At 41.5% G+C, this 25,908-nt stretch overlaps 1 protein-coding gene across 3 annotated transcripts in view; it reads left to right on the forward strand.

Annotated features, from left to right (window-relative positions):
* LOXHD1 (lipoxygenase homology PLAT domains 1) overlaps positions 1–25,908 on the forward strand; it is a 277,309-nt gene that overhangs the window by 247,746 nt on the left and 3,655 nt on the right. For all 3 annotated transcript variants that reach the window (XM_043977280.1, XM_043977281.1, XM_043977283.1), the window contains 3 exons: positions 12,457–12,627; positions 17,153–17,282; positions 18,814–18,972. In XM_043977280.1, coding sequence (XP_043833215.1) covers positions 12,457–12,627; positions 17,153–17,282; positions 18,814–18,972 — 460 coding nt within the window. The remainder of the gene's footprint in view (positions 1–12,456; positions 12,628–17,152; positions 17,283–18,813; positions 18,973–25,908) is intronic.

The following is a 25,908-nucleotide window of genomic DNA, read 5'->3' on the forward strand; positions in this document are numbered from 1 at the left end:
AAATGAGATAATAATTGCAAAGCTCTTAGCATAGGGTCTAGCTCATAGTAAATACTATATAAATTAGCGTCTCCCAGGAATCACACCTAATAACGAGTCACACTCTGAACTACTAGTCTTCTCATTACTGGCATTTATCTTCCCATCCCCCCATTTGTCTGGGTCTTTGTCAAAAGGCTGGATAAATTATAAGTCTGAGTTTTGTTCAAATTAATCTTGTCTTTCCTCTTTCCCTTCTGAAATGAAAACCTCGGAGAAAGGAGTACAGCTTATGACTTAATCATGAAACAGGTTTTCATTTCTGCTTTTGCATCAGTCAGAGAAGCATAAAATAGGAGATCTGTCAGGAGCCTTAGCGGGCCTTGGGTCCAACCTCCTTATTTGACAGAGAAAGACACAGAAGCCCAGAAAAGGTAAAGTAGTTTTCTCTCAAGGTCATCCAGCTAGTTAGTGATTGAGCTGAGACTAGAACTTAGCTTTACTAAATCCCTCTACTTCTCCCTTATTGTCAATATTAGACAATGGGATGATGGGAAATATAGTTTACAGAGCACTTTGAGGCTTTCAAAATGCTCTCATTACAGTAACTCTGAGGAAGGTTGTACAAAGGTTCTCATCCGTATTTTATAGACAAGATAAAATCTGAGAAACACAGTAACCCTGTGTGGTAGGTAACATTTATTATTCCATTTTACACACCAGGAAATTGAGGTACAGGAAAGCTAAGGGACTTACTTAGGATCATACAATGAGCATAGCTAGAACTAGTTGAAATGGCATTTGGGACAAATTCAGTTGGCCTCTCCAGAGAGCTAGAGGACAGTAGAGTAGAGGAGGGAACAGTGGCCCAAAAGACCTTGCTGTCACAGGTGCAGCTGAATAGGAAAGCAGTGGCCATTCACCCACATAGTTCTTTTCTTGCCTCTATGGGGTTTGGGGCTGAAAGTGAACAGGTAAACCCCAAGTGACAAAATCTTGAAGGTGACAGCTAGAGTCGGGTTCACTGTGTCAGTCAGTCAGTGAAAATTGAGTGTCTACTATGTACCAGGTGCTAAGTGCCTACTATATGCCACTGTGCTAAGCATGGAGGGTACAAAAAAAATGGTAAAAGACAATCCCTGTTCTCAAGGAGCTCACAATCTAATTCTGTGTGCTTCAGGAATGAGGAAAGCAAGGGAGAAGTCCTCCCTCCCATATTACCACCCTGAGGCAGACTCATTTTACTCTATGTTAGTAACAGCTTTGACAAGGGATAAGGGTTGTGATCCAAGCTTGGATCCAGATCTCCTGACTCCAGAATGAATGGCATTTCCACCACACCATTCTGCTCCTCCAGCCCAGATATATTTGAAGGAAAGGTTTTGAAAGAATGGCTTGGAGGATTCTCAGATGGACCCACCTGAATTTCATCCAAAGCAAGATGTCATTTTATCTACCAGGGCCAGATTGAGAGTCAGCAAGAAGGAAGGGCTGGGCATCCTCTGGGAATAAAACTGGGTTTAAAGAGAGTGAGCCAAAAGGCACTAGTCAAAAGGTAAAAATGGAGTTGCTGCTGGATAAGCAAACAGTCTGAAGGGAAGTGTCTGAGATCGAGATCTTGTCAGTAAGCAAAGCAGAGAATGGCAAGACAAGGTGCTCACAGTATCCTAGAGGCAGGGAGAGACTTGTCAGTGAATCAGCAGATAGTATCCAAAGAACTAGCTGAACAAAAGACTCATACTGGGCCAAGAGCAAAGATTTGTAAACAAATGAGGGTGGAAACAAGCAGGCAAGGATCTGGAACAAATGGGAGATTATTGGCAACGCAAATAACATGCTTGAAAATTAAATAAGAATACAAGAATGACATTAAAATGCAGGCCAATAGTATAATTAATAACATGCAAGAAGATGCATTACCATCTGGTTTGCCATGACACCCTAAGGACAAGTAGGCATTTCCAATTACCTGCAGCTGAACCCTCCAATAATATGTTATCTTTACAAATCTCTACCTGCACCCAAATACAACTGCCCCCTCTCCCATTAAAATGTAAGCTTCTTGAGAGCAGGGGACTTTATTCTATCCCTATCATCAGTGCTGAGCAGAGGGACTGGCATAGAGGAAGCACTGAACAAATGTTTTCTCATTTATTCATTTGTTCATTCATTCATTCAAATGAGAGATATAAAACATCATATGATTAAGGACCAAATGGGAGGCATAGACAGCAGTTTGGCGACTTCAAGAGAGAAAGAGAAATTGATTTGTTGTTATCAAGAATGATTTGTAATCTTTGTTAGAGCTGGAAGGAAACTTGGAGAATCTAATTAGACTATAAACTTTCTGAGGGCAGGACCCATTTTATTTTTATATTTGTATCTTCAGTGCCATTATAGACACTGAGTAAATTCTTATTGAGTTTAATTGAATGATCTAATTTAACTCTTTCACTATATAACTGAGGAAACTGAGGTCTAAAAGAATTTATGTTTTCCCTATCCATTCTCTGACCTAAATAACAACTCAGAGAGGAGAATAATCAAATTGATGAGACTTATTGAAGTGACAGATTTGCATAAGAAAATCAAAAGAAATTAAGTTGGAAAGATGAGAGTCAGATTATATCAGGCTCGACTGCCATGTTAAGGAGTATGGACTTCAGCTGTAGGTAATAGGTAGCTACTGATGGATTTTAAGCTGTATAGTAACATGAAATCCAGAGAGAAGCAGGTTTAGTTAGCAATATAGAACTGGTGGGGCAGCTAGGTGGCACAGTGGATAAAGCACTGGCCCTAGATTCAGGAGGACCTGAGTTCAAATCCAGCCTCAGACACTTGATACTTACTAGCTATGTGACCCTGGGCAAATGACTTAACTCCCATTGCCCTACAAGAAAAAGAGAGAGAGAGAGAGAGAGAGAGAGAGAGAGAGAGAGAGAGAGAGAGAGAGAGAGAGAGAGAGAGAGAGAGAGAGAGAGAGAACATTGGCAGTAATGTAGAGATGGCTATGTATTGCCTGGGAAGATGAGAACATGCACATTCATTAAGAAGACTTCATGTCCCTTCTTTTAATGACAAAACCCAAATGGAAACAGTGCACATGATGTCACTAGGCTGGACCACTAAGTCCAGGGTCTTCAGTCCACAACTGCTTTTCCCCTTTATATTTTCTGCTCTACTTTCATTCCATGGTGATTTTCTGTCTGTTTTTGGAGGAAATCTGGAGAGCCTTAAAATTTCTGACTTACTCAGCCATCTTCCAAGAATCCCCTGTCATTAGAGCATCACCTTAATTTTTTCCCCTCTGCTACTTTGCAACTTCAAGAGCAGTGTCACTCATGTCTTTTCCTGGCCTTCTTTCCTTTCATTTCTATCTCAAGACTAATGGAATATTTGACATCTGACCTTCAGTCAAGATAAACCTATTGATCCAGCATATCAACACAGTATATATGTCCTTTGTTCCAAGATTGATGATGGATTGAGCTGAGCTATCGCATACTCCCTTCTAAGATACTCTGTTATGACTAATGACAGACATTAGTGAAGAAGGCTCTTACTAGTTCCTGCTTCCATCCTCTTGTTGCCTTTATCCTGCCCTCTGCTTTTTCTTGAATACTCACTAGTGTGCCCTATCCCCCAAACCTGCCCTCTTCCATTACTTCTCAAAAAGTTAATCTTCTTTTTCTAACCTTTCTTTCTTAATACATCCAAACTCCCATTCTGTTCTTGTAGCTGCATTCAACTAAGTGTTAAGAGGAAAGCAATATAAGTAAACCATTTAACCCTGAGGGTTTAAATGACTGATTATTCTCTGAGGGATATTTGTGTGTTAAAAGATTCAAAAATCCAAATGTATCTATAATGACAGAATTTCATACAGAGTGATTAAAGCAAATGGAGAATTCCAGGCATTTGTAGAGGAAATATTTTGGGTTGGAGTGGTCTCAGTCTAAGTCAGACTATATAGGTTTTCTAAGGTCAGGCCTATAGCTTGCAGCCATGGAATGAATTAATGAAAAATAATATTTATTAAGTGCTTAATATGTATTTAGCACTAGAGGTACAAATAGCTTTTTAAAATATTTTTAAGCTCTTCTGGGAATTCTTGTTTGACTTGTGTCCAATTCACAATTTTGGGGGGGGGAGAATTTGCTTATAGCTGTTTTGACATCTCTGTCTTCTAAGTTTGTGACTTGATCTTTTCTTTCCCCATAGTTACTTTTTATGGTCAGGTTGATATTGTTGGTTTTTGTTCATTTTCCCCAACTGATTCTTGATTTTTAACTTTATGTTAAAGTTGGGCTCTTTTCCCAAATTGGAGGAAAGGTGGGGTGGGGGTGGGGAGAGATTGTCTTAAGCTTCAGGTTTTTTGTGCTGCTGTTTTCAGAGCTCATTCTGGGGGGTCTGTAAGTTTTGGGGGCTTCTAAGGTTCTCCTGGTCTGTGCCCTTGTCTTTACCCAGGAAGGTCCCCTGCTCTCCTGCAGCCATAAGTACCATTGCTGCTTTGGACCTCAGACAAGGACCCCTACTCCCCTGTAAGTGAACACAAGCACTCTTCTTCACCCTGAAACTGTGACCAGAGCCCCTGCTCCCCTGTGGCCACAAGCACTAGTGCTCCTCTTTGACTTGGAATTGCAACCTGGAACTGTGTTTGGGCAATGCAACAGGGCCCTGTAATTAGTGCCCCTATAATCTCTTTCTGACTGCTTAACTGCCCTGCCCTGCCCACTGCTCTTATCATCCCTGGGCTGAGAGCTCCCAAAGCTGTTATGGCCATTGTCACAAACACACCTCCAAGGCCCACTACTAGTGCTGCAGCTGTGTAGGCTCCAGGCTGGTCTCTACTCCTATGTCACAGACCTCTTGTGCTGATCTTCTTAGCTTTCTTAAGCTGAAAAAAGTCTCACTCTGACCTTTTGTTGACTCTGCCATTCCAGAATTTTATTTGAGGCATTATTTTGTTTTTGTTTTTGTTTTTTGCGGGGCCATGGGGGTTAAGTGACTTGCCCAGGGTCACACAGCTAGTAAGCGTAAAGTGTCTGAGGCTGGATTTGAACTCAGGTACTCCTGATTCCAGGGCTGATGCTTTATCCACTGTACTACCTAGCTGCCTCCTGAGTCGTTAAAGATGTTTGAAGGAGAATGTTGGGAGAGTTCAGTTGGTTTGCTGCCTCTACTCTGCCATCTTGGCTCTGCCTCAGAGTACAAACAAAAAAGCAAGCAGGTTATATGATCAAGGAGCTCACATTCTAATGAGAAAGACCAAAAATAACAAGTCAGATAGAAAGGCCTCATGGCATTTGGGTGTAGCCATGAAAAACATGTAAAGTGTCTTCTTTATGTAATTTCCACTGATAACATTACATTTGTTTCTCTACAATTTGTCTTCGGACCTCATTCAACTGCAATTGTTCTCTCCAAAGTTATCAATGATGATTTCATTTCCATACCTAATGGCCTTTTCTCAATCTTCATTGTCCTCCATCTCTCTGCAGTCACATAACATGGTAGATCACCCTCTTCTCCTCCATTCCATCTCTTCTCAGCTCTCTCCTAGTTCTTCTCTGACCTTTCTGACCACTCCTCTGTCTTTTGTGCTACTGCTTTGCTGTTATCAGGCCAGCTAACCATGGAGTCTCCCAAGGCTCTAACCCAGAGTCTCTTCTCTTCTCCTTCTATTCACTTGATTATCTCATTAGCTCCAGTGGATTCAATTATCATCTCTATTCAGCTGACTCTTGGATCTATTTGTCCAGTCCTAGCCTCTTTAGAGACCTCCAATATCACATCTCCAACTGTCTAATAGACATCTCCAATTGGATATGCCATAGATGTCTTAAACTCAGCATGTTCAAAAATAAACTCATTATCTTTCTCCCTCCCAAACCATCTCCTCTTCCTAACTTCCTTTTTACCATTGAAGGTTCTGCCATGCTCCCAGTCACCCAGGCTTGCTAGGTGTCATTCTCAACTCCTCCTTTGCTCTCACATCCCATATCCAACCAGTTGCCCCACCCTATTATTGCTACTTTTATAACATCTCTACCTCTTAGCTTCTTAACCACCTAGCTACCTTTTAAATAAACAAAAAATCCACTTTTGAGCAGCTCTGAATCCTAGAAAGTTCTTCCTTTTATTGAGTCAAAATCTATCTTCTTGTAAAATATACTGAGTTCTCCTTGTTTTCCCCACTGAAGCTAGACAGAACACATTTACTATCTCTTCCAAAATGACAATCCATCAGATACTTAAAGATATAACTTATATTTTCCCTCCACACCCTGTCTTTTCTTTTTTAATTTAATTTTTAATTTATGAAATAAAACAAGCATTTCCATAACATAGTAGAATAAAAGATGATTTCACATGACATTACAAATTGATTATGTAAAACTTATTATTCCTTTTAAATATACAAAAAAGTCATCATATAACATTCTTTTTTTTCTTCCCTCCCCCCACCCAGCTCTGGAGATGGCTACCATTAGACAAAAATATGAAAGCAGTCATATTTACTTCAACAGCTGAGACTATTCAGCATATGTTTTTGTATCCCATGGTTTAGTGTCTTCACCAACCTCATCACCCCAGCTTGTCAATGCCTCTCCCAGGATGTGGTGCTCATAGGTGAGATGGGATTTTAGACTGTGATCAGAGTTGTTTGGGATGATGACCTCTTCCTATGACACTTTAATTCCTTTAACACCATCCAAGACTGTGTAAGCTTTGTCACGTTGTCCATGTGTCACATTGACTTACATTGGACTTCAGTCCACCCAAACTTCAGATCATCTTTGCACAAACTACTTGTCAGTCCTGTATTTTTCATCATATACTTGTAAAGGTGATTGGGAAAAAACACACAAATCCATTAAATTACAGAACTACAAGTATATTATTAGTTAAATTTTGATCTTTCTTTGAGCCTTTTGCAATCTTTTTATATCTCAAGTCTTTCATAAAACATAATAATGATCTCTTTCAGCTTTGTGCCATCTTTAAACCTGATTAGCATATCTTCCTTATATCCATCTAAGTCATTTTGAAGAGTGTTAACTAACACTGGGCCAAGGACAGACCCCTGAAACATGCCATTAAGAGACTTCTGTGGGCAGCTAGGTGGCACAGTAGATAAAGCACCAGCCTTGGATTCAGGAGGACCTGAGTTCAAATCTGGACTCAGACACTTGACACTTACTAGCTGTGTGACCCTGGGCAAGTCACTTAGCCCTCATTGCCCCAGGGAGAGAGACAGAGAGAAAGAGAGACAGAGACAGAGACAGAGACAGACTTCTGCTCAAATTGACATCAGACCATTGATGACTACTCGAGTTTAAACAATTCTGAAACCACCTAACTGTCTCATCCTCCAGGCCACATCACTCCATATTGTCTACAAAAACTAGGATGAAAGAATTTGTCAAAGGCAGAATGAGAGACTTTATTAAAAGCTTTGCTAAAATCCAGGTTTACTATGTCATATGATTCCCCTGATCTGCTATTCTAGTAACTGTCCAAAAATGAAATGAGGCTGGCCTGGCATGACTTTTTGTGACACAGACATGCTAACTCCTAGTAATTACTGATTCCCTTTCTAAATGCTTAGATACCACCCCTATAATAATACATTCCAGAAATTTGCCAGGGATCAATGTCAACCTCATGGGCCTATAATTTGTAGGCACCACCCTCTTCCCTTTCTTGAAAATTAGGACCTTTGCCCATCTCCAGTCCTGTCCCACCTCTCCCATTCTTCACAATTTTTCAAAGATGAATGAGAGTAGCTCCACAATCATTGTTTGTATGTATGTGTGTATGTATGTATGTGTGTATGTATGTATGTGTGTATGTATGTATGTGTGTATGTATGTGTGTATATTTGTGTGTATTGGCATGTGTGTATGCCTTGTGTATGTGCATGTATGTGTGATGGGTGCACATATGCAATATACATGTGTGTTGCATATGCATACATAGATTCATATACACACACCCCTCATTGAAAGCAGCTAGGTTTTTCTTTTGTTTTTTTAAACACCTCACTTATCTTGGTTTTCAACTCCTTGTTAATCATTTTTGTTACATTCTTCCCCGTCTGAGGACCATTCTCTTGGTGGAGGAAACAGAGACAAAGTAAGATTTCAATAGTTCTGACTTCTCTTCATCATCCATTATCATGATGCTATTCATCCCAAGCAGCTGCCCTATTCTTTCTTTGATCTTCCTCTTTCTAGCAACATAGCAAAAAAACCAAAACCAAAACCAAAAAAGCCCCTTTTCTTGTCCTTTGCATTCATCACCAGCCTCAGCTTATTTTGAGCTTTAGCCCTGCAGAGTCTCTTTTTATAGGACCATGCAATGCTTTTGAATTCATTATTCATGTATATATTGGACATATATGTGCATATATACATATATCTGTTTATATACACATATATACATATGAATATATTATGTGTATATACACACACACGCATATATAGTGCCTTATTATAAATAGTGCCTTATTACATCTTCCTACCTCCTGGTTAGTTTATTATTTACCTCTTGGGCCTAGTTTATGCCGCCCTGAATGTGATGCCATGCCCCTTGATGAGGCCGGCCATCATTTTGAAGACTAATGCTCTATAAAAGTGCACTGATAGCACTGATCAAACATTCCTTTTGTGCAAAACCCAGTGCCAGGCACAATGTGGGGTAAAAGGCAGATAATAAGCAAATAGAAGTCACAATCCTTGCCCTCAGGGATCTTTAGAGCCTATGTGAGGGAGGTAATGTGTGAGGGAGGTATGCTGTATTTGGAAGGGATGTAATGTAAGGAAATAAACCCAACTAGTGAGAGGGTCAGTGAGCAAGGCCTCCTTGAAGAGATTAGTTTTGAACCCGATTTTGAGAGTTGAGAGATGTAGATTGGTCTAGCAAGGGGTTTGAATGGAGAAGGAGAAGGAATAGGAAGAATTTTAAGCCAAATGCTAGAGTAATCTCCATCTGAGTGGATTTCTGAAGCCAGGCCAGGAACCTGTGCTTTGAATGTGGAAGAGACAACCCCTTTTGGAGCCTCCTGGTCACTTAGCTGACAGCATATGGAACCTTGGAGGGCCTCACTCTCCCACCTGGAACTGATTTGCATGGTATAATCAGTTCCCTTTTTATCAGGATTGAAAAGGAGTTGATGAGATACACCTTGCTGAGGAGTTAATATTGATCAGTATCTCTCGGGGCATTTTCATTTTAATTGGCATCTCTTGAAAACCATAGGGAAACTCTAATGGGAGTTTCAAGCATGAGACAAATTGAGGTGGGGGTTCAGAAGAGATAGATTTGAAAATAAGGGATTTTCTGATTTTAAAAATACCTCATAGGGGGCAGCTAGGTAGTGCAGTGGATAGAGCACTGGCCCTGGAATCAGGAGGACCTGAGTTCAAATCCGGCCTCAGACACTTAACATTTCCTAGTTGTGTGACCCTGGGCAAGTCAACCCCAATTGCCTCACAAAAAAAAAATTGGGGGGGCAGCTAGGTGGCGCAGTAGATAGAGCACCAGCCCTGGAATCAGGAGTACCTGAGTTCAAATCTGGCCTCAGACACTTAACACATACTAGCTGTGCGACCCTGGGCAAGTCGCTTAACCCCACCAATTGCCTCACTAAAATAAACAAAAAAAACCTCATAGGCAGTCATCTACTTGCTCTATGCTTGCTGTTGACCCTGGTCTTATATCTGAACCACTATCTTGTTAACTCAAGTCCCTTGAAATCCAAGCTGGTACTTTGTGCTGATGCATTTCTTTCTCAAGGTATCCTTGCTTATCTGAGAGTATCTCTTGCTGTCCCAAGCGTGAGACAGGCAGTAGCTAAAGTCCTGCTCTGCTACTCACTTCCCTGGACATTCCTTGGCATGGTCACTTCCCACCTCAGGATTTTAGATTATCTACCCATGAGATAGATTCATTCGAATTGTATTTGGCTCCAGAATCCCAGGAAATCAATAGACATCACAAAACTGATCTTACTTGGAGGCCAAATAGGCATCAACTGACATGGTATGATTTGGAAAACTGTGGGCAGTGAGTTCTCTACTGAAATGTCAAAATGCTGAGAAGGGTTAACACCTTAGGTTCTTCACATCTCTCCTCAATGAGATCCCTGTGAGCTCAACAAGGTCTTCCTTAAAGGCTCTAGAACCTTGGATCCATGGAAGTTTCGAAGTATCTTAGGGGGGTCGCTTAAGGCCCTGGGGTGAAAGGAAAGAAAAGGCAAATATAGAAGAAGGGTTGGGGTTCCTGAAGGGGGAACTGGAAAGACATTTTCATTCTCTCCCCTACATAACCAGAATGATGGCAAACTCCCCAAAATGGCCCTCATTTCATTTTCTCTCTTCTGTTAAGTGTCAGCTTCTTGAGAGCTGGGGGTGTTTCATCCTTTGTGTCACTAGTGTCTACCACAGTTCCTTGCACATGGTAGGTGCTTAATCAGTGCTTGTTGATTGATTGACACCAAAGAGTCAGCACTGTTCCTTGGTGTTTGTTGTACAATGCTTAGTCTTGTCAATGAAATCATCCATGTCTGCTTAGGACAGTGGAGGTGGGCAATATCTGAAAGTGACTTGTCTTCTTGGGAAAGAGGATCTTTTCTCAAAAGGAAGAAAAGCAGGTAAAAGCCACCCAGAAAAGCCTCATTAAGGAGCCTTGAGCTGAGCTGACCCTGGGGAGTTGGTGTTGCAATTTCAGTTCTTTTCCAGAAGGAAGATTTTTCTTTTGTTTGAAGAGTGAGCAAATTTACTGTCAAATCAGTGTCAAAATAACTTCGCCCAAAATACCCCTGCTTCCTTCTTCCTTCCTTCTTCATTATACACACACACACACACACACACACACACACACACACACAGAAATTCTCTAAAGTTTGTCTTCTCTCCTGCCTTTACACCTCCTCTTAGACCTTTACATTTCCTATTTAAGTTCTTTGGGGATGCTAGTGCATGATTTATATTTGTTCCCCAACATTTGCTTAAAGCAGGTTTACATCACTTTTTTCTGCCCTGTTGTCTTCTTCTATATCCCTGACTATTATACATTATGTCCTATACTCCAAATCTTCACCTGTTGAAAGTTTTCCCTTCTCCAAGGCGGCACTTGAGTCACCTCTTCCATGTAGTCTTCACTGATTTCCATCTTAGCCTCTCCCTCAATGACCCTTTCCACCTTGAATTTGACATGAGGGTCTTGTTCTGACCTCTCCTCTCTATCACATATATTGCATATTATTATAACAACATACTATTATATTATTATTCTCTTCATTTCTGTCCTATTCATCATGTCATGGAATTTACCGTGGGTTCAATCTTTAAGGTAAAGCCAGCACAGTACAGGTTCAGGCCTGTCCTTCCACACTGGAATGGCTTTGAGTAGAGATCCAGTGATGGTCCTCTGAAGACCAACCTAGTTAGGTTTGGAGAGCTACACCAGAAGGTTGGCTACAGGCTGATAAAGTCTTAGTGACGACTCTCAAAGATCATCTTCAAAATTAGACGAATTTGTGATTTTGATCTGTATTGGCAGAGGAAGTATTCACACCAATGATATCACCCACTCTTGGTCTCTGCCTCTTTTTTATTCAACAAAAATGTGTTTTTTTATTTCATCTACTACTAGATAATAAGTTCCTTGAAAGCAGAGACTGCACATTGTTTATTATTCTCTATTTCCCGGTGCACAGAGCAGGCACTTAAAAATTTTTTGTTCAATGAATGAATGAACAAATGAAAATGAGGAGGCATGTATAGTGTGTAAGAAAGGTAGAGCCTTTTTCTTCCTAGGTTCTCTCAGGGACTGAGAAGCAACTAGGCAGAGCAACTTATATTGCAGTTCAGTGAAATGTTCCTCATACACTGTGCAATGCAAATTATAGCACCATTGACAGCCACACACTCAGGGGTCTGCAGACAACCTTAGAGCTGTGAAAAATTGGCCTGTTTTCTCAACCATGCCCGACAAATAGCAGCTGTATTTCAGATTCCCCACAATGATTTGCAAAGTTCAACAATGCTGCCTTTGTGGCTCTTCCCGAGGGGACAGCAACTGCAGGCTCTCCGAGCTGTCTGCTAGCTTCAGCTAGCTCACTCATTCCAACAGGCAAAGGTTAGAACAGCTGGCTCTGGTCACAGTCTCTTTACCAAGATCATCATCAGCTCTGGATCCCAGCTCAACTTGCTTTAGGCCAGACAGATGTGTTACTTCTGATGATTCTTAGAGACTCTCTCCCCAAAGGAAGCCATGAACACTTAGAGCTGGAAGGAATTTTAAAGCTCACTTAGTCTTTTTCCCCTGACACCCGTTCTATAGATGAATAACCTGAGGTTAAGAGAGAGGAATGATATTGCCTGAAGTTACTCAATGAGGAGAGGAGGATGGTGGAAGGGAAAGAGGGGAGGGTAAGTTTGACTTCCAGTCCCATCCCTGTACCCACAGGGATATTTCCCGGCTGGCATCTGAACTACATAGATGTGAAGGACAACTCCCGGGATGAGACATTCCGCTTCCCATGCGAACGCTGGCTATCAAAGAGCGAGGGGGACAGACAGACAGTCCGTGATTTGCGCTGTGCCAACAATGAGATCCTGGAGGAGATGGAGGAAACCAGTAAGTCTAGAAGATGGAGAAGCCCCACAGAGAGTTGGGAAGTAGGGAGAGTTCTCCCCACTTTCAGTTCCCTTACTTCCATGTCTCAGAGCTTCCATTCATCCTTCCTGCCCCTCCCCCAGCACCATAAGCAATTGGTGCTATTATACTATCCCCTTGATTCCTAGAAACTCCAAATGCTTTCCCCTACCCTCATTAAAACCAACCTAGTCTTTATGCTATCATCTTCCTCAAAGTTCCAGCTAATTCATTAGATAAATTAGCCCCTACAAAGGGGTTATCTCCAGGGTAATATAGTTGCAGTATCACAGGAGTCAAGGATGCCTTAACTCAAAGGCATTAATCCATAATGGTGGAAATTCAAATATCAGAACTAGAAGAGAGACTGTTAAGGGAAAGAGGGTTTCTGGAGGTGCCCCTGAAACTAGGTTAATGTGGAAAACCATCTTCTCTCCCTGCGTGTAGGGTGGGTCCTGAGTGAGCCTTTGGATAGTGGTGCTAACCATAAGAGTTACTCCCCAAGAGACCCTGGGACAGCCAGGAGGCATATCACAAGTGGTAGAAATTGTAGGGGGTCAGTGGGTGAGTTCCTTGTAGACAGATCACAGTCCAGCAGCATTCCTCCAATCCCACCTTTCAGGAGTCCACTTACTCTATCTAGAGCCCCATCTAGGGCTCTCTGTCACCACCCTGTCTAGTGCAGGAACTCACAGAAATCAACAGGGGCCTCAAGTCAGTGATATGGACTCTAGAGGTGGCAGGTAAAGAGGCTCAAAGCTCTTTGGCTTAGAACAGGGAAGGAAAATAATTGTTAAGACTTCCAACCTCAGATCCTTTAGTCTACCCTGGTGCCCATTGGTATGGGTGGGTACATTTAGATTTACAAGTCAGGAGGCAGTGATCATATTTCTGAGTCAGAAAAATCACTTAAGTTGTACCAACAAAGTGCCGTTGACCACTTGGGGTCATGAATCATGGAAATTAAACAAACAGCAAGAAAACACCATAGATCAGGCTAGTCCTCTCTCCAGGGGCTGAGCTGGGTTGTTGGCATGAAACTATCTCTGCTTTGTTTTCATGTCAGGGAGCTTAGTCCCTTCCTGCAGCAGGCAGCGGCTTCTTATCCTAGAATGTTAGCATTATAAGGAACCTTAGTGATCATCTTGTTCAACCCCTTCACTTTGCAGATGAGGAAACTGTAGGTCACACAGCTGGTAGTCTTAAGCAACTACTTCTCTTGCCAAGAGGAAAAAAATATATTTTCTTAATTTCTTCTTCACTAGGCAGCATAAGATCGGGGAAAGAGTTTTGGACTTGTGTCAGAAAGTCTGGATTTCAGGCTTGACTCCGTCATGAACGCACTAGTTCTATGACATGGGTCAGCTTACTCTCTGGTCCATTTTCTTCATCTATAAAATGGGGATATATATTCACTTTCACAAGGTTATTGTGGGAATCAAAAGAGATTTTATATACAGGGCATATACAGTTTAAACTGTACTTAAATACAGTCTAAAACTGCACTGATTCCTTAATGAAAATTGATGGAAACATTTTAAATAAAATACTAGCAAGGAGACTATATCAGTACGTCACAAAGATCATACACTATGACCAGGTGGGATTTATACTAGGAGTGCCAGGCTGGTTCAATATTAGGAAAACTTTCAGCATAATTGACCATACCAATAACAATAACAACAGAAATCATATGATTATCTCAATAGATACAGAAGCTTTTGACAAAGTACAATGCTCATTCCTATTAAAAAACACTAGGGGGCAGCTAGGTGGTGCAGTGGATAAAGCACTGGCCCTGGATTCAGGAGGACCTGAGTTCAAATCCAGCCTCAGATACTTGACACTTACTAGCTGTGTGACCCTGGGCAAGTCACTTAACCCTCATTGCCCTGCCCCCCCCAAAAAAAGGTAAGTAGCATCTATCTAAAACCATTAGCAAATATTATCTGTAACAGGGATGAGCTAGAAGCCTTCCCAATAAGATCAGAGGTGAAGCAAGAATGTCCATCACCACTATTATTCAATATTGTACTATAAATGTTAGCTATAGCAATAAGAAAAGAAAAAGAGGGGCAGTGGATAAAGCACTGGCTTGGATTCAGGAGGACCTGAGTTCAAATCCAGCCTCAGACACCTGACACTTAACTAGCTGTATGACTCTGGGAAAGTCACTTAACCTTCATTGCCCGGCCAAGAAGAAAAGAAGAAAAGAAGAAAAGAAATGAAATTGAAGGAATTAGAAAAGGTGATAAGGAAACAAAACTATCACTTTTTGCAGGTAATATGATGGTATACTTGAAGAATCCTAGAGAATCAATTTAAAAAACTCATTTAAATAATTAACAACTTTAACAAAGTTGAAAGATATAAAAGAAACTCACATAAACCACCAGCGTTTCTATATATTAACAACAAAGTTCAACAGCAAGAGATAAAAAGAAAAATTCCATTTAAAATAACTATAGACAATATAAAATACTTGAGAACTACCTGCCAAGACAGACCCAAGAATTATATGAACCCAAGTACAAAACACTTTTCACACAAAAAAAGTTAGCTCCAAATAATGTTGTTGTTGTTGTTGTTATTGTTGAATTGTTTCAGTCATCTTCAACTCTTTCTGACCCCATTTCGGGTTTTCCTGGCAGAGATACTGGAGTGGTTTGCTATTTCCTTCTCCAGCTCATTTTACAGATGAGGAACTGAGGCAAACGGGTAAATTACTTGCCCAGGGTCACACAGCTAGTAAATGTCTGAGGCCAGATTTGAACTCATGAAGATGAGCCTTCATGATTCCATGTCCAGGGCTTTGTCCACTGTGCCACCTAACTGCTCTATGATGGACTACTATTGTGGTAGAAGAAATGATGATCCAGAAAAACCTGGAGAGACTTATACGAACTGATACAAAATGAAGTGAGCAGAACCAGGAAAAATATCATACACAGTAATGGAAATATTGTATGATGATCAACTATGAACAGCTTAGCTATTCTTAGCAATACAAAGATCCAAGACAATTTTCAAGGATTAATGATGAAAAATGTTATCCATCTCCAGAGAAAGAAGTGATGGAGTTTGGCTGCAGATCAAAACATCCTTTTTTTTGAAACTTTCTTTTTCTTTTCTTTTTTCTTTCTTTCTCTTCCTTCCTTTCTTCCTTCCTTCCTTCCTTTCTTTCTTTCTTTCTTTCTTTCTTTCTTTCTTTCTTTCTTTCTTTCTTTCTTTCTTTCTTTCTTTTTTTCTTTCTTTCTTTCTTTCTTTTTTTCCTTCCTTCCTTCCTTCCTTCCTTCCTTCCTTCCTTCCTTCCTTCCTTCCTTCCTTCCTTCCGTTCTTTCCTTCTCTCTTTTTTTTTTGGTCTGTGTTTTCTTTCACAACATAACTAGTATGTAAATATATTTTGAATGACTGCACATATATAACCTATATCAAACTGCTTGCCTTCTCAAGGAGGAGGAAGAGTCCAGGGAGGGAGAGAATTTGAAACTCATTTTTTTTTTTAAGAAATGAATGTTTAAAATTGTTTTCGCACGTAACTGGAAAAAAATTTTAAACTGCACTAAGACTTTGGGCACCCTCCTATAGAAAGTGCTTTCTTTCTTCAGAGTGGAGAGAACTATCTGCTATGGTTATTCACAGTAGTAGCAGCGGCAGCAGGCAGTGAAAAGAGCAAAAGATTTGGAACCGGGGGATCTTGGTTAGATTCCCAGCTCTGCGCTTCACAAGCTATGTGACCTTAGGCCAACCACTGCCCTTCCCTGGGCTTCTGCACTCTCCTTTACAGAATAAGAAGGCTGAACCAGTGATCCCTAAGGTTATATCCAGCAGTAACATTCAGTGATTCTATCTTTCCTTCTGCTGACAGAAAATGGACCTGAAGAATGGAGCTGATTGGTAAAGAGCTGGTTCAACTAGCTGTGTGACCCTGGGCAAGTCACTTAACCCTCATTGCACTGCAAAAAAAAAAAAAAAAAGAGCCGATTCAGACTCCTTCTTGTATATTTCTGTTGGGGCCTTCTGCCCTCCACCTTCCTACCCACCCCCTTTTGTCTCTGCTTACCCAGCTATCTTTCACATGAATGGTGAATGGTCAAAGTGGGGAAATATGGGACAGAGATTTAGGCTTATGTCAGTGAGAGTCAGATAGCCAGACCTCCATTCCCGGCAGTGTCTTCCTCACACCTCCTCCAGACAGGCCTCTCTACTGCAGTTGAGTCAAGATTGCTTCACTGTAATACGTGGTGAAGAAATCATTACAATAAAGAGAATGGGAATTATTGCTTAATTATCCCCTGAATCTTTAGGGGATACTTGTTCTTTTCATCATGGGTTCTGGTTGTAGCCTTTCAGCCCAGTAATTAACCTCAGCTTCCCCCAGCCCCATGCTCCCCGCCTCCTCAGAGGTGAGGATGAGGCCAAAGGGACATGAGCTGTTCTGCCAGATCCCCACTTATGGGCAGCTGCCTCCCCTCTCCTAATGTGTGGCTTTTGTCCTCTGTTGCAGCGTATGAGATCGTCATAGAAACCGGCGATTCAGATACCAGGGAGAATGCCTGGATCGTTCTGGAAGGAAGAAAGGACCGATCCAAAGAACTTCTCATTGAAAACAGCCCTAGGCACAGGGTGTTTAGAAAGTAGGGGAGGCCTGTGGACCAGGGCATAGGGAGGAGGGTAGATAATAAGGAAAATAGACCTAAGAACTGCCAGGTGTCCTGCAGTCCTCTTGTCTTTAGTGTGATTGAGCACAGAGAGAGGGGGCAGGGCAGCCTCCAACATCTGATCCTAGGACACAGATTAGCAAAGTGTCTACTGATCTCTTCTGGGTGCCCAGCACACTAGGCAGTTTAGAAGATAAAAGAGAATAAAAAGACATGATCTCTCCCCTCCAGGAGGTCACCTTCATGGAGGTGAGAAGCAGGGCAGGGTAGTAAAGTGTTGGGAGGTAGAGGTCAGATGACTTGAGTTTAAATCCTGCCTCTCACTAGCTATGTGACCTTGGGCAACTTACCTCACTGTTCAGAGCCTCAACATCTTCATCTGTAGGATGGCTATGATAATACCTGAATTAACTAACTCACAATGTTCTTAAGAGACTCAGATGAGATAATATAAGTAAAGTGCTTTGCAGTGTTGAAAACACTAATATCGGAGGCAGCTAGGTGGTGCAGTGGATAAAGCACCAGTCCTGGATTCAGAAGTACCTGACTTCAAATCCGGCCTCAGACACTTGACACTTAGCCTTGTGACCCTGGGCAAGTCACTTATCTGCCATTGCCCTGCAAAAAAAAAAAAGAAAGAAAGAAAGAAAAAAGAAAAGACTAATATCAACATAAGTTAATATATTTTTTTATTTCATAAGGATTTATCCAAAAAGCGTTCTTTAACTGTATTTCCTAACATTGGCCTCTATGCCTGAGGAATCATACCACCTTTAAGTCTAGGTTCTCCCGTGTTCTACTGCCAGATTAATCTTAAAACACTATTGAGGTAACATTCTGTCGATTTTTTTGCTTTAATGACTCCCTCCCCACTGCTTACAGGATAAAACCCAGGCTCCTTATTCTGTTATTCAATGCTCCACCACCCTTTGGCCCTAAGTTATATATTTGATCTTTCCAACCTTCCATCCTTCCACTCTCCAGGGAGGTTGGCCCCCTCCGTCTCCTGTAGTCCATGTGCATCCCCATTTCCATGACTTGGCTTTTCTTATTTCCTTTTGTCCCCTCCCTGCCATCCAAGACCTACCTATTGGCCAAGGATAGAATCGCACCTTCTTCATAAAACCTTTGCTGAGCAACCCATCCTTCAGTGGTCTCTCCCTTGACTGAAATCCTATAAGCACTTAATGCTTTTGCCATTATTTCTGTCTTAGTATAGATAGCACCATGTGGTTATTGAATTATTTCATGTGTGATAGTTTTGCCTCCCCAAGTAAAATATAACCCAAATGGGTACAGGAATTGTGTCTTACTCTTTGCATCCCAAAGTGCCCAGTTTTAGTGTTCACATATGGTAGACACTCAATCAATATTCTTTTAATGAATAGCTAAATAAAATAGGCAAGAGAATGAATGGATGGATGGATGGATGGATGGATGGATGGATGGATGGGTGGATGATTTAGGCGTTGGAAGGCTCATTGGAAGTATCCTTTGTTTCTTACAGAGGCGCCACTGACAAATTTGAATTTGACAGCACCTATGTGGGTGACATAGCAGCACTGTGTTTGTGGCACATGCCCAGAGAAGGACAGAGGATGCCTCCCAGGGAGATACTCTGGCATGTGAAGACCATCACCATCACAGAGCTAGAGTTCAACAATGTGTATGTAACTTCCTGTCTTGGCTAGAAAACCAGGAAGGGTTTGGTGGGAGTTCCCAACTGAAAAGTGTAGGCTACTAAGGTGGCTTGGAATCTTTTGCCTCATTTGACTGTGGGCAAAGTAGGGTTGGTGTCGTGAGCACAACCTTGGGAAGTTGAGTGAAGGAAGAACCAGGTCATCTAAGGAGTATCCTATGAGGGCAATGAGGAATAGTGAAGGCACTGAAGGGAAATACTAAGGAAATACACCAAAAAGATTCACAGAGTCATGGGACATCAGTGGAGGAAGGGACTTTATAAGTTCAATCTTCTACCCAGTTGCAGAAACCTTCAGGCAGAATATCATCAAGTCCTGCTTGAACATGTCCAGTAACAGGAAGCTCCCAGCCTCCAGAAGCATTCTGTATCATTTTTTGACTGCTCTGGTTGTTAGAAATTCTTCCCTTTTTATTGGATCAGTTCACCCTCTCTTTCTAGTTTTACCCTCTGGAACTACTGAAAACAAACTTGTCCCTTTTGCCACATGACACAACCCTTCATATATGTGAAGAGGGTTATTATGTGCCCCCCCCACTCCTAGTTTTCTCTTCTCTATCCTAAACATTTTTCAAGCATTCTTCTCATTATGGGGTTTCCAGATACATCACTTCCCTGGTCACTCTTCTCTTGATTCATATTCCATCTTGTTCCTTTTCTTATTTAAATGTAGTGCCCAGAAGTGTCATAATTCAGATATGGCCTGAGCAAGCACCCTCATTCTGGACATTATACCTTTGCTAATATAACCTTCTATTAGATGATAAACTCCTTGAAAACAAGACTATCATATCTAACTTTGTATCCACGGTGCGGTGCAAATGAGAGGCATTTAAATATTTGACCCGAACTGAGTTAAAAGGTCACATTATGGAGCTTTGTAGCCCTATGAAAGCCCTAAATATTTCTACATGAACTACTGTTAAGCCAAGTCTCCCCCAACCTGTACTTGTGCCATTGATTTTTTAAACCAAAATACAAAACTTTACATTTATTTTGATTACCTTTCTACTGAGAAGCAATATAGCATAGTCAATAGAGACTTGAAGCCAGGAAGACTTGGGTCCAAATACTACCTCTGATACAGAATGGTAGGCTGTGTGACCCTGGATAAGTCATTTAACTTCTCAGTGTTATAGGCAAATTTCTAACACTACAAGTTGCAAAGAAGGTAGCACTTAGAACAATGCTTAGCACCAAATGGATACTTCATAAGTGTTTATTGATTGAATGATTGATAGACTTGTATTGATATAGTGAGTTTCCTCACCCAGGGAGTTCCTGATGTCAATAAAACTACACATCTAGTCCCCATCTCTAATTCTCTGCTCTATACAAATGAACTTAAGCAGTTTTTGTTGCATATTTGTTGTTCATTTTAGCCCATCATTCCAGTCTATTGAAATCTTTAAGCCTTGAGTTCCTGTAGTCAACATATTAGCTATCCCTCCCAACAGTGTGGCATCCCATAAAGTTGACAAGAATGCCATTTATGCCTTCATCCAAATTGATGATAAAAACATAAGTGGGACATCACTCTTTTACAGGCTGCTCTAGAGTCCTCTCTACAGATTGGCATTCATCCACTACTAAGACACAATTAAATCTCTAAGTGGTTCAGACCAACTCTGAATCTACCTAACTCTGCTCTCATATGACTCACACCTCTCCATCTTATCCACAAAGCTCTCATGGGATACTTTGTCACATGGCTCGCTGAGATCAAGCACATTGGATCTCTTGGGTTTTCTTCTTCTTCTTTTTTTAATTTTGGTGAGGCAATTGGGGTTAAGTGACTTGCCCAGGGTCACACAGCTAGTAAGTATCAAGCATCTGAGGCTGGATTTGAACTTAGGTCCTCCTGACTCCAGGGCTGGTGTTCTATCTACTGCGCCACCTAGCTTCCCCAAGTACATTGGATCTGGAATCAAGAGAGGCCTGGCTTTGAATCCTGCCTCAGATCCTTACAAGCTGTGTGATGCTTGACAACTCATTTAACCATTCTCAGCTTTGGTGTTTCCTCATCTATAAAATGGGTATAATAGCCCCTACCTCACAGGACTGTTGTGAGCCTCCATTAAGAACTGTAAAGCAATTTCAAAACCTTCAATCTATATAAATGTCAGTTTCTATTTTTTATATTCTATAATAATATTTCCCATCTACCAGTTTAATTCAATTCAATGCAGTAAACACTGATTTGAGTGTCTGATACACAAAAGCCACTGTCTTCGGCGCAACCTAATAACTCAATTAAAAAGCCAAGGGATCTTAGTTGGGCAAACACTTTTTTCTTCTATGGGAACTAAGTTGCCTCCTTATTATTTTTCTTTTTTCTTTTTTTTGCGGGGCAATGGGGGTTAAGTGACTTGCCCAAGGTCACACAGCTAGTAAGTGTCAAGTGTCTGAGGCCGAATTTGAACTCAGGAACTCCTGAATCCAGGGCCGGTGCTTTATCCACTGTGCCACCTAGCCACCCCCTGATTATTTTTCTGTTTAATCATATCCTCTAGAATTTTACCCAGAATCAAATTCATGTTCACTGGCCCAGTTTCCCATAATTGATCTTCCTCACCTTTTTGAAAGTTGATATGGCATTTACCCATTCCCATTCCTCTGGCATCTCCCTTCTGTTTTCTATAGTCCCTCAGAACTTATCCAGAGTAGCCCTGTGATCAAACCTATGAGTTCTTCCTGAATTCTGGGACATAATTTATCTAAATGAGTTAATCTCATTGAGATTTGAACTCTTTTATGAGGTGCTCTTTTAATAGCTCTTTATCTTAATCATGATGATGTCGGACATTTGTAGTGCTTTAAAGTTTACAAAGCCCTCAGAGGCAACATAATTTAGTGACTTGAAGGTCACTACAAAAGTCCAGCCTATTTGGGTTCAAATCCCCTGCCAGAGGATACTGTCTGTGTGACCTTAAGCAAGTCATTTTATCTTTTAGCACCTTAGGCAACGCTTTAAAGTCTGCTCCTTGCCAATATGCATTGGTAGAGGGCATTTTCCTCACTGTGGGACTCCCTTTCACCAATGATGTCACAAGTCTGGACTCCCCTCCCCACCAAAAAGCACCTTAAATCCATTAGATTAGAAAAGCATTTCTTATATGTGCCTATATACTGTGCCAAATCCTGGGTATACAAATTCCAGCAAAAAGACATTCTCTGTTCCCAAAGAACTTCCATTCTAATAGAGAAGACAGCACATAAAAGGGAGCTGGAGGTGGGGAGAGGGAATCACCCATTGGTTAAGGTGAGGAGATAGTTCAGGGACTGAGCCCAATAAGAAGTAAATAAGGCTGGCATGAGTATATCCTCCAGTGGAGGAACTGGTGGAGGTTCCATGGAAGAACTCAACAACTGAAGGAGGAGACTACAGGAACATTATCTCATTCCAGGCTCACAATAATCCTATGAAGTATTATTATCCCCATTTTACAGATGAAGAAACGGAGTCCCAGAAAGTTTAGTGATTTACTCATGGTCACACAAGTAAATATCAGGGGAGGGACTTGGGTCTTCCTAAACTCCAAATCTAGAACTCTTACCACAACTGAGCACTTGCCTTTCAATTAAGGAATTGGCAGCACCTCATTCTTGCACCTTGGGCTTCAATTCATAGGAATAATAGATTTAGAGGCTTAAGGGACCTCAGAAATCATCTAATCTGACTCCATCATTTTACAGGCAAGAAACCTTGGGCACAGAGTGGTTGTGTGGCTTATTTAAGGTCACATGTGGCTAGCCATCCTATATCATACTGCCTCCCAACTTCCTCTTAACCAAGACAATAGTCCCAGTGTTTTCCACTTTGATCAGAGTGCAACCTAGAGGATTAAATCCAGGTCTGGGAGTCTCCTTTTCAGGAGGATATTGATTAGTTGGAAAGTGTCCAGAAGAAGGTGACCAGGCTAGTGAGAAGCCTGGAGCCTAACATAGGGAATTGTTGTACTGCTGTTTAAGAACTGTATCCTACTTTAGTAAGATTAACTGCTCACTTGTATGTTTGAGGCATAAGTGCTCCACTGTTCTGGGCTAGAACCTACCTAGAATATCTGGCACAATGGCCTTATAGTTCAGGAAGATCCCCCCCTTCTCTCTCTCTCTCTCTCTCTCTCTCTCTCTCTCTCTCTCTCTCTCTCTCTCACACACACACACACACACACACACACACACACACACACACACACACACACACACACACACCTACCAATGCCAGGAGATCTGACATGGGTGTGTAGAATATGTTGACCAAGAACAATGAGCTCTGTGGGTCAAATCCTAGGAATGAGACTGGGAAAGATGTCCCATCAAGTCTATGGCCATAGCCCTATAGATTCATAGGGAGAAGAACTGGAAGAGGCAGGGCACCAAAAAAAAAAAAAAAAGATTATCTCCTGGTTATTCCTTATAGGAATTCAGAGCTTAGGGAGCAAATATCTCAACTTTGCCAAATGACAGAGGAAGATAAGGTAATAGAAGTACATGCCTGCCCATGTATAGACCAGGAGAATCAACCTATTATTCTTCATGAAGTTAGGGCCACATGTTAGTATGTAGTGGATAGACATTTGGACTACAGAAGAAAGGCTCTCTAGACATCCCCTCCCACCCCAAATACAATGACTGGGAGGGGGAAATGGATGATCCAAGTTTGGTAGCTTAAATTTGTCTGTTTTGACTAAGGGAACAGAAAGAAGTCTAGTCATTAAAAGACATCAAGCTAACCTGAAGGGCAGAGCAGGTACAAATCCAGGTGTCAGAGACAGCCCAATACACCCTTAAAGAAGTGAGTCAATTATAAACCATTTTCTAACAGCATTACTCCTAGCCCGGCCTTCTGGGCCAAGCAAAAGTAAGTCTTCCACATAACAACTCTGTAGGTAGGTAGGTAGATGATGGATGGATGGATGGATGATGGAGGGAAGAATGGATGGATAGATAGATAGATAGATAGATAGATAGATAGATAGATAGATAGATGATAGATAAATAGATAGGTAGATAGATAGATACATAGATAGACAGACAGACAGACATATATAGATGGATGGATATATAGATGAATAGAGACAGAGAGAAGAGAGAAAAGAGATACAGAGAATGCACTAATAGTTAAAGGAACTGGAGAAGAGAAGACAGAGGGTAAGTAATAGTAGGCAGCTAGATGGAGTAGTTGATAGAGTGCTAGGTTTTAGATTCAGGAATATCTGAATTCAAAGAAGTCTTCAGAAACTTATAAGCTGTGGGACTTAGCCTCTCAGCCTCAGTTTCCTTCTCTGCAGTAAAAAAAAAAATGGATAATAGCATCTACCTCTCAGAGTGGTTGTAAGCATCAAGTAAGATACTATATTTAAAGTGCTTTGCCAAATTTAAAGTACCATATAAATGCTGGCTGTTATTGTTATTGGATATCCTGAGGGGAAAGCTCAGTGAGGGTTGGAGTAGTCTGTCAAGACATCAAAGAAGAGATTGAACTCCATTCTCAGGCTTGTCACCCTAAAACAGAGGAGATGTAGCATAAGGGAAAATGTAAGCAAAAGAAAGACTCTTGGGGCAGCTAGGTGGCGCAGTGGATAGAGCACCGGCCCTAGAGTCAGGAGGACCTGAGTTCAAATTTGACCTCAGACACTTAACACTTACTAGCTGTGTGACCCTGGGCAAGTCACTTAACCCCAATTGCCTCACCAAAGAGGGAAGAAAAAGACTCTTGCAGCTGCTTTGACATCTGGAACCTCTAGAACTCCTAGTCAGGGTGTGGTGAGGTGAGGAGGCAAAGCTCAGAAAGGCAAATGAGGAAGTAGCATTCATTTCTGCTGCACTTAGGGTTTTCCACTGCCCTAGAGAATGCCTTTCATGATTGTTGGAGACTCAAGGAGAGCTAAAAGGAACACTACAGATCTGGGGGGTGGGGGTGGGGGTGGGGGTGGAGCAATGTTACAGTGGAAAGTGACACTGCCTACTTTGAATCCTACTTCTGTGTGTACTGGCCATGTGACTTTGGGCAAGTGCTTCTATCACCCTTCATTTTCTTCCTATCTCTCACATGGGAGAAATGTCAGTCCAGCTTCCTGAGTCAGTTAGTGCCAGAGACAACACCAGAACTTAGGGCTCCTGACTCCTCTGGGAAAGGAGAAAATCTAAGCTAGTATAATCGATTTCAATTTTGTAGATAATGTAAATGGAACTTAGAGCTGTGAAGGGACTTGCCCAAGGTCACACAGATAATTAGCGGCAAAGCCAGGATCTTAGAACTCATTTCTCTTGATTCATGGTTTAGGGCATTTCTTCCCCACTATAACAATACCACAGATCAGGTTTCTAGCCTCTCCCTGGTGAATTAATCAGCACCCAGGAGTCCAAGCCTTTGAAATGCAGCTTGAATATTTTAGGGTTTGCCAGTGATCACTTCAGCCTATGTTTCAACTTCTACTTTGCACATGCTAAGTAACCCAACACTTTTCCTCCCTAAAGCTCTATGAGGTGAACTTGTAGGGTCCAGAAATGTGTTTAAATATTACAGCAGTTCAATTGTGAAGTAACATTTTGCCTAGGCAGCTAGGGGTCTCGATGGAAAAAGTGCTGGACTTGGAATCAGGAAGAACTGAGTTCAAGTTCTGCTCAATCACTTTCTAACTGAACCAGGACAAATGTTTAATTGCTCTCATCATCTGTGAAATGGGGATCCAATGAACAATGATATGCTATAAAACTATCATGAATACACCTGTATAGCTAGCTTTCTGTGGCCCCTATCCCAAGAGCATTACATTAGGGATTCCTGCCCTGCCAAGCCTGGATGGAGGGAGGTAGCACCAGCCTGGAAGTCGGGAGTCCTGGGTCCGAGTCTTACCTCTGCATTCCATATCACCTGACCTTGGGAAATGTGATTCA

This window comes from Dromiciops gliroides, chromosome 1 (genome assembly GCF_019393635.1).
Source record: "Dromiciops gliroides isolate mDroGli1 chromosome 1, mDroGli1.pri, whole genome shotgun sequence".
In the NCBI taxonomy this organism is placed as follows: Eukaryota; Metazoa; Chordata; class Mammalia; order Microbiotheria; family Microbiotheriidae; genus Dromiciops; species Dromiciops gliroides.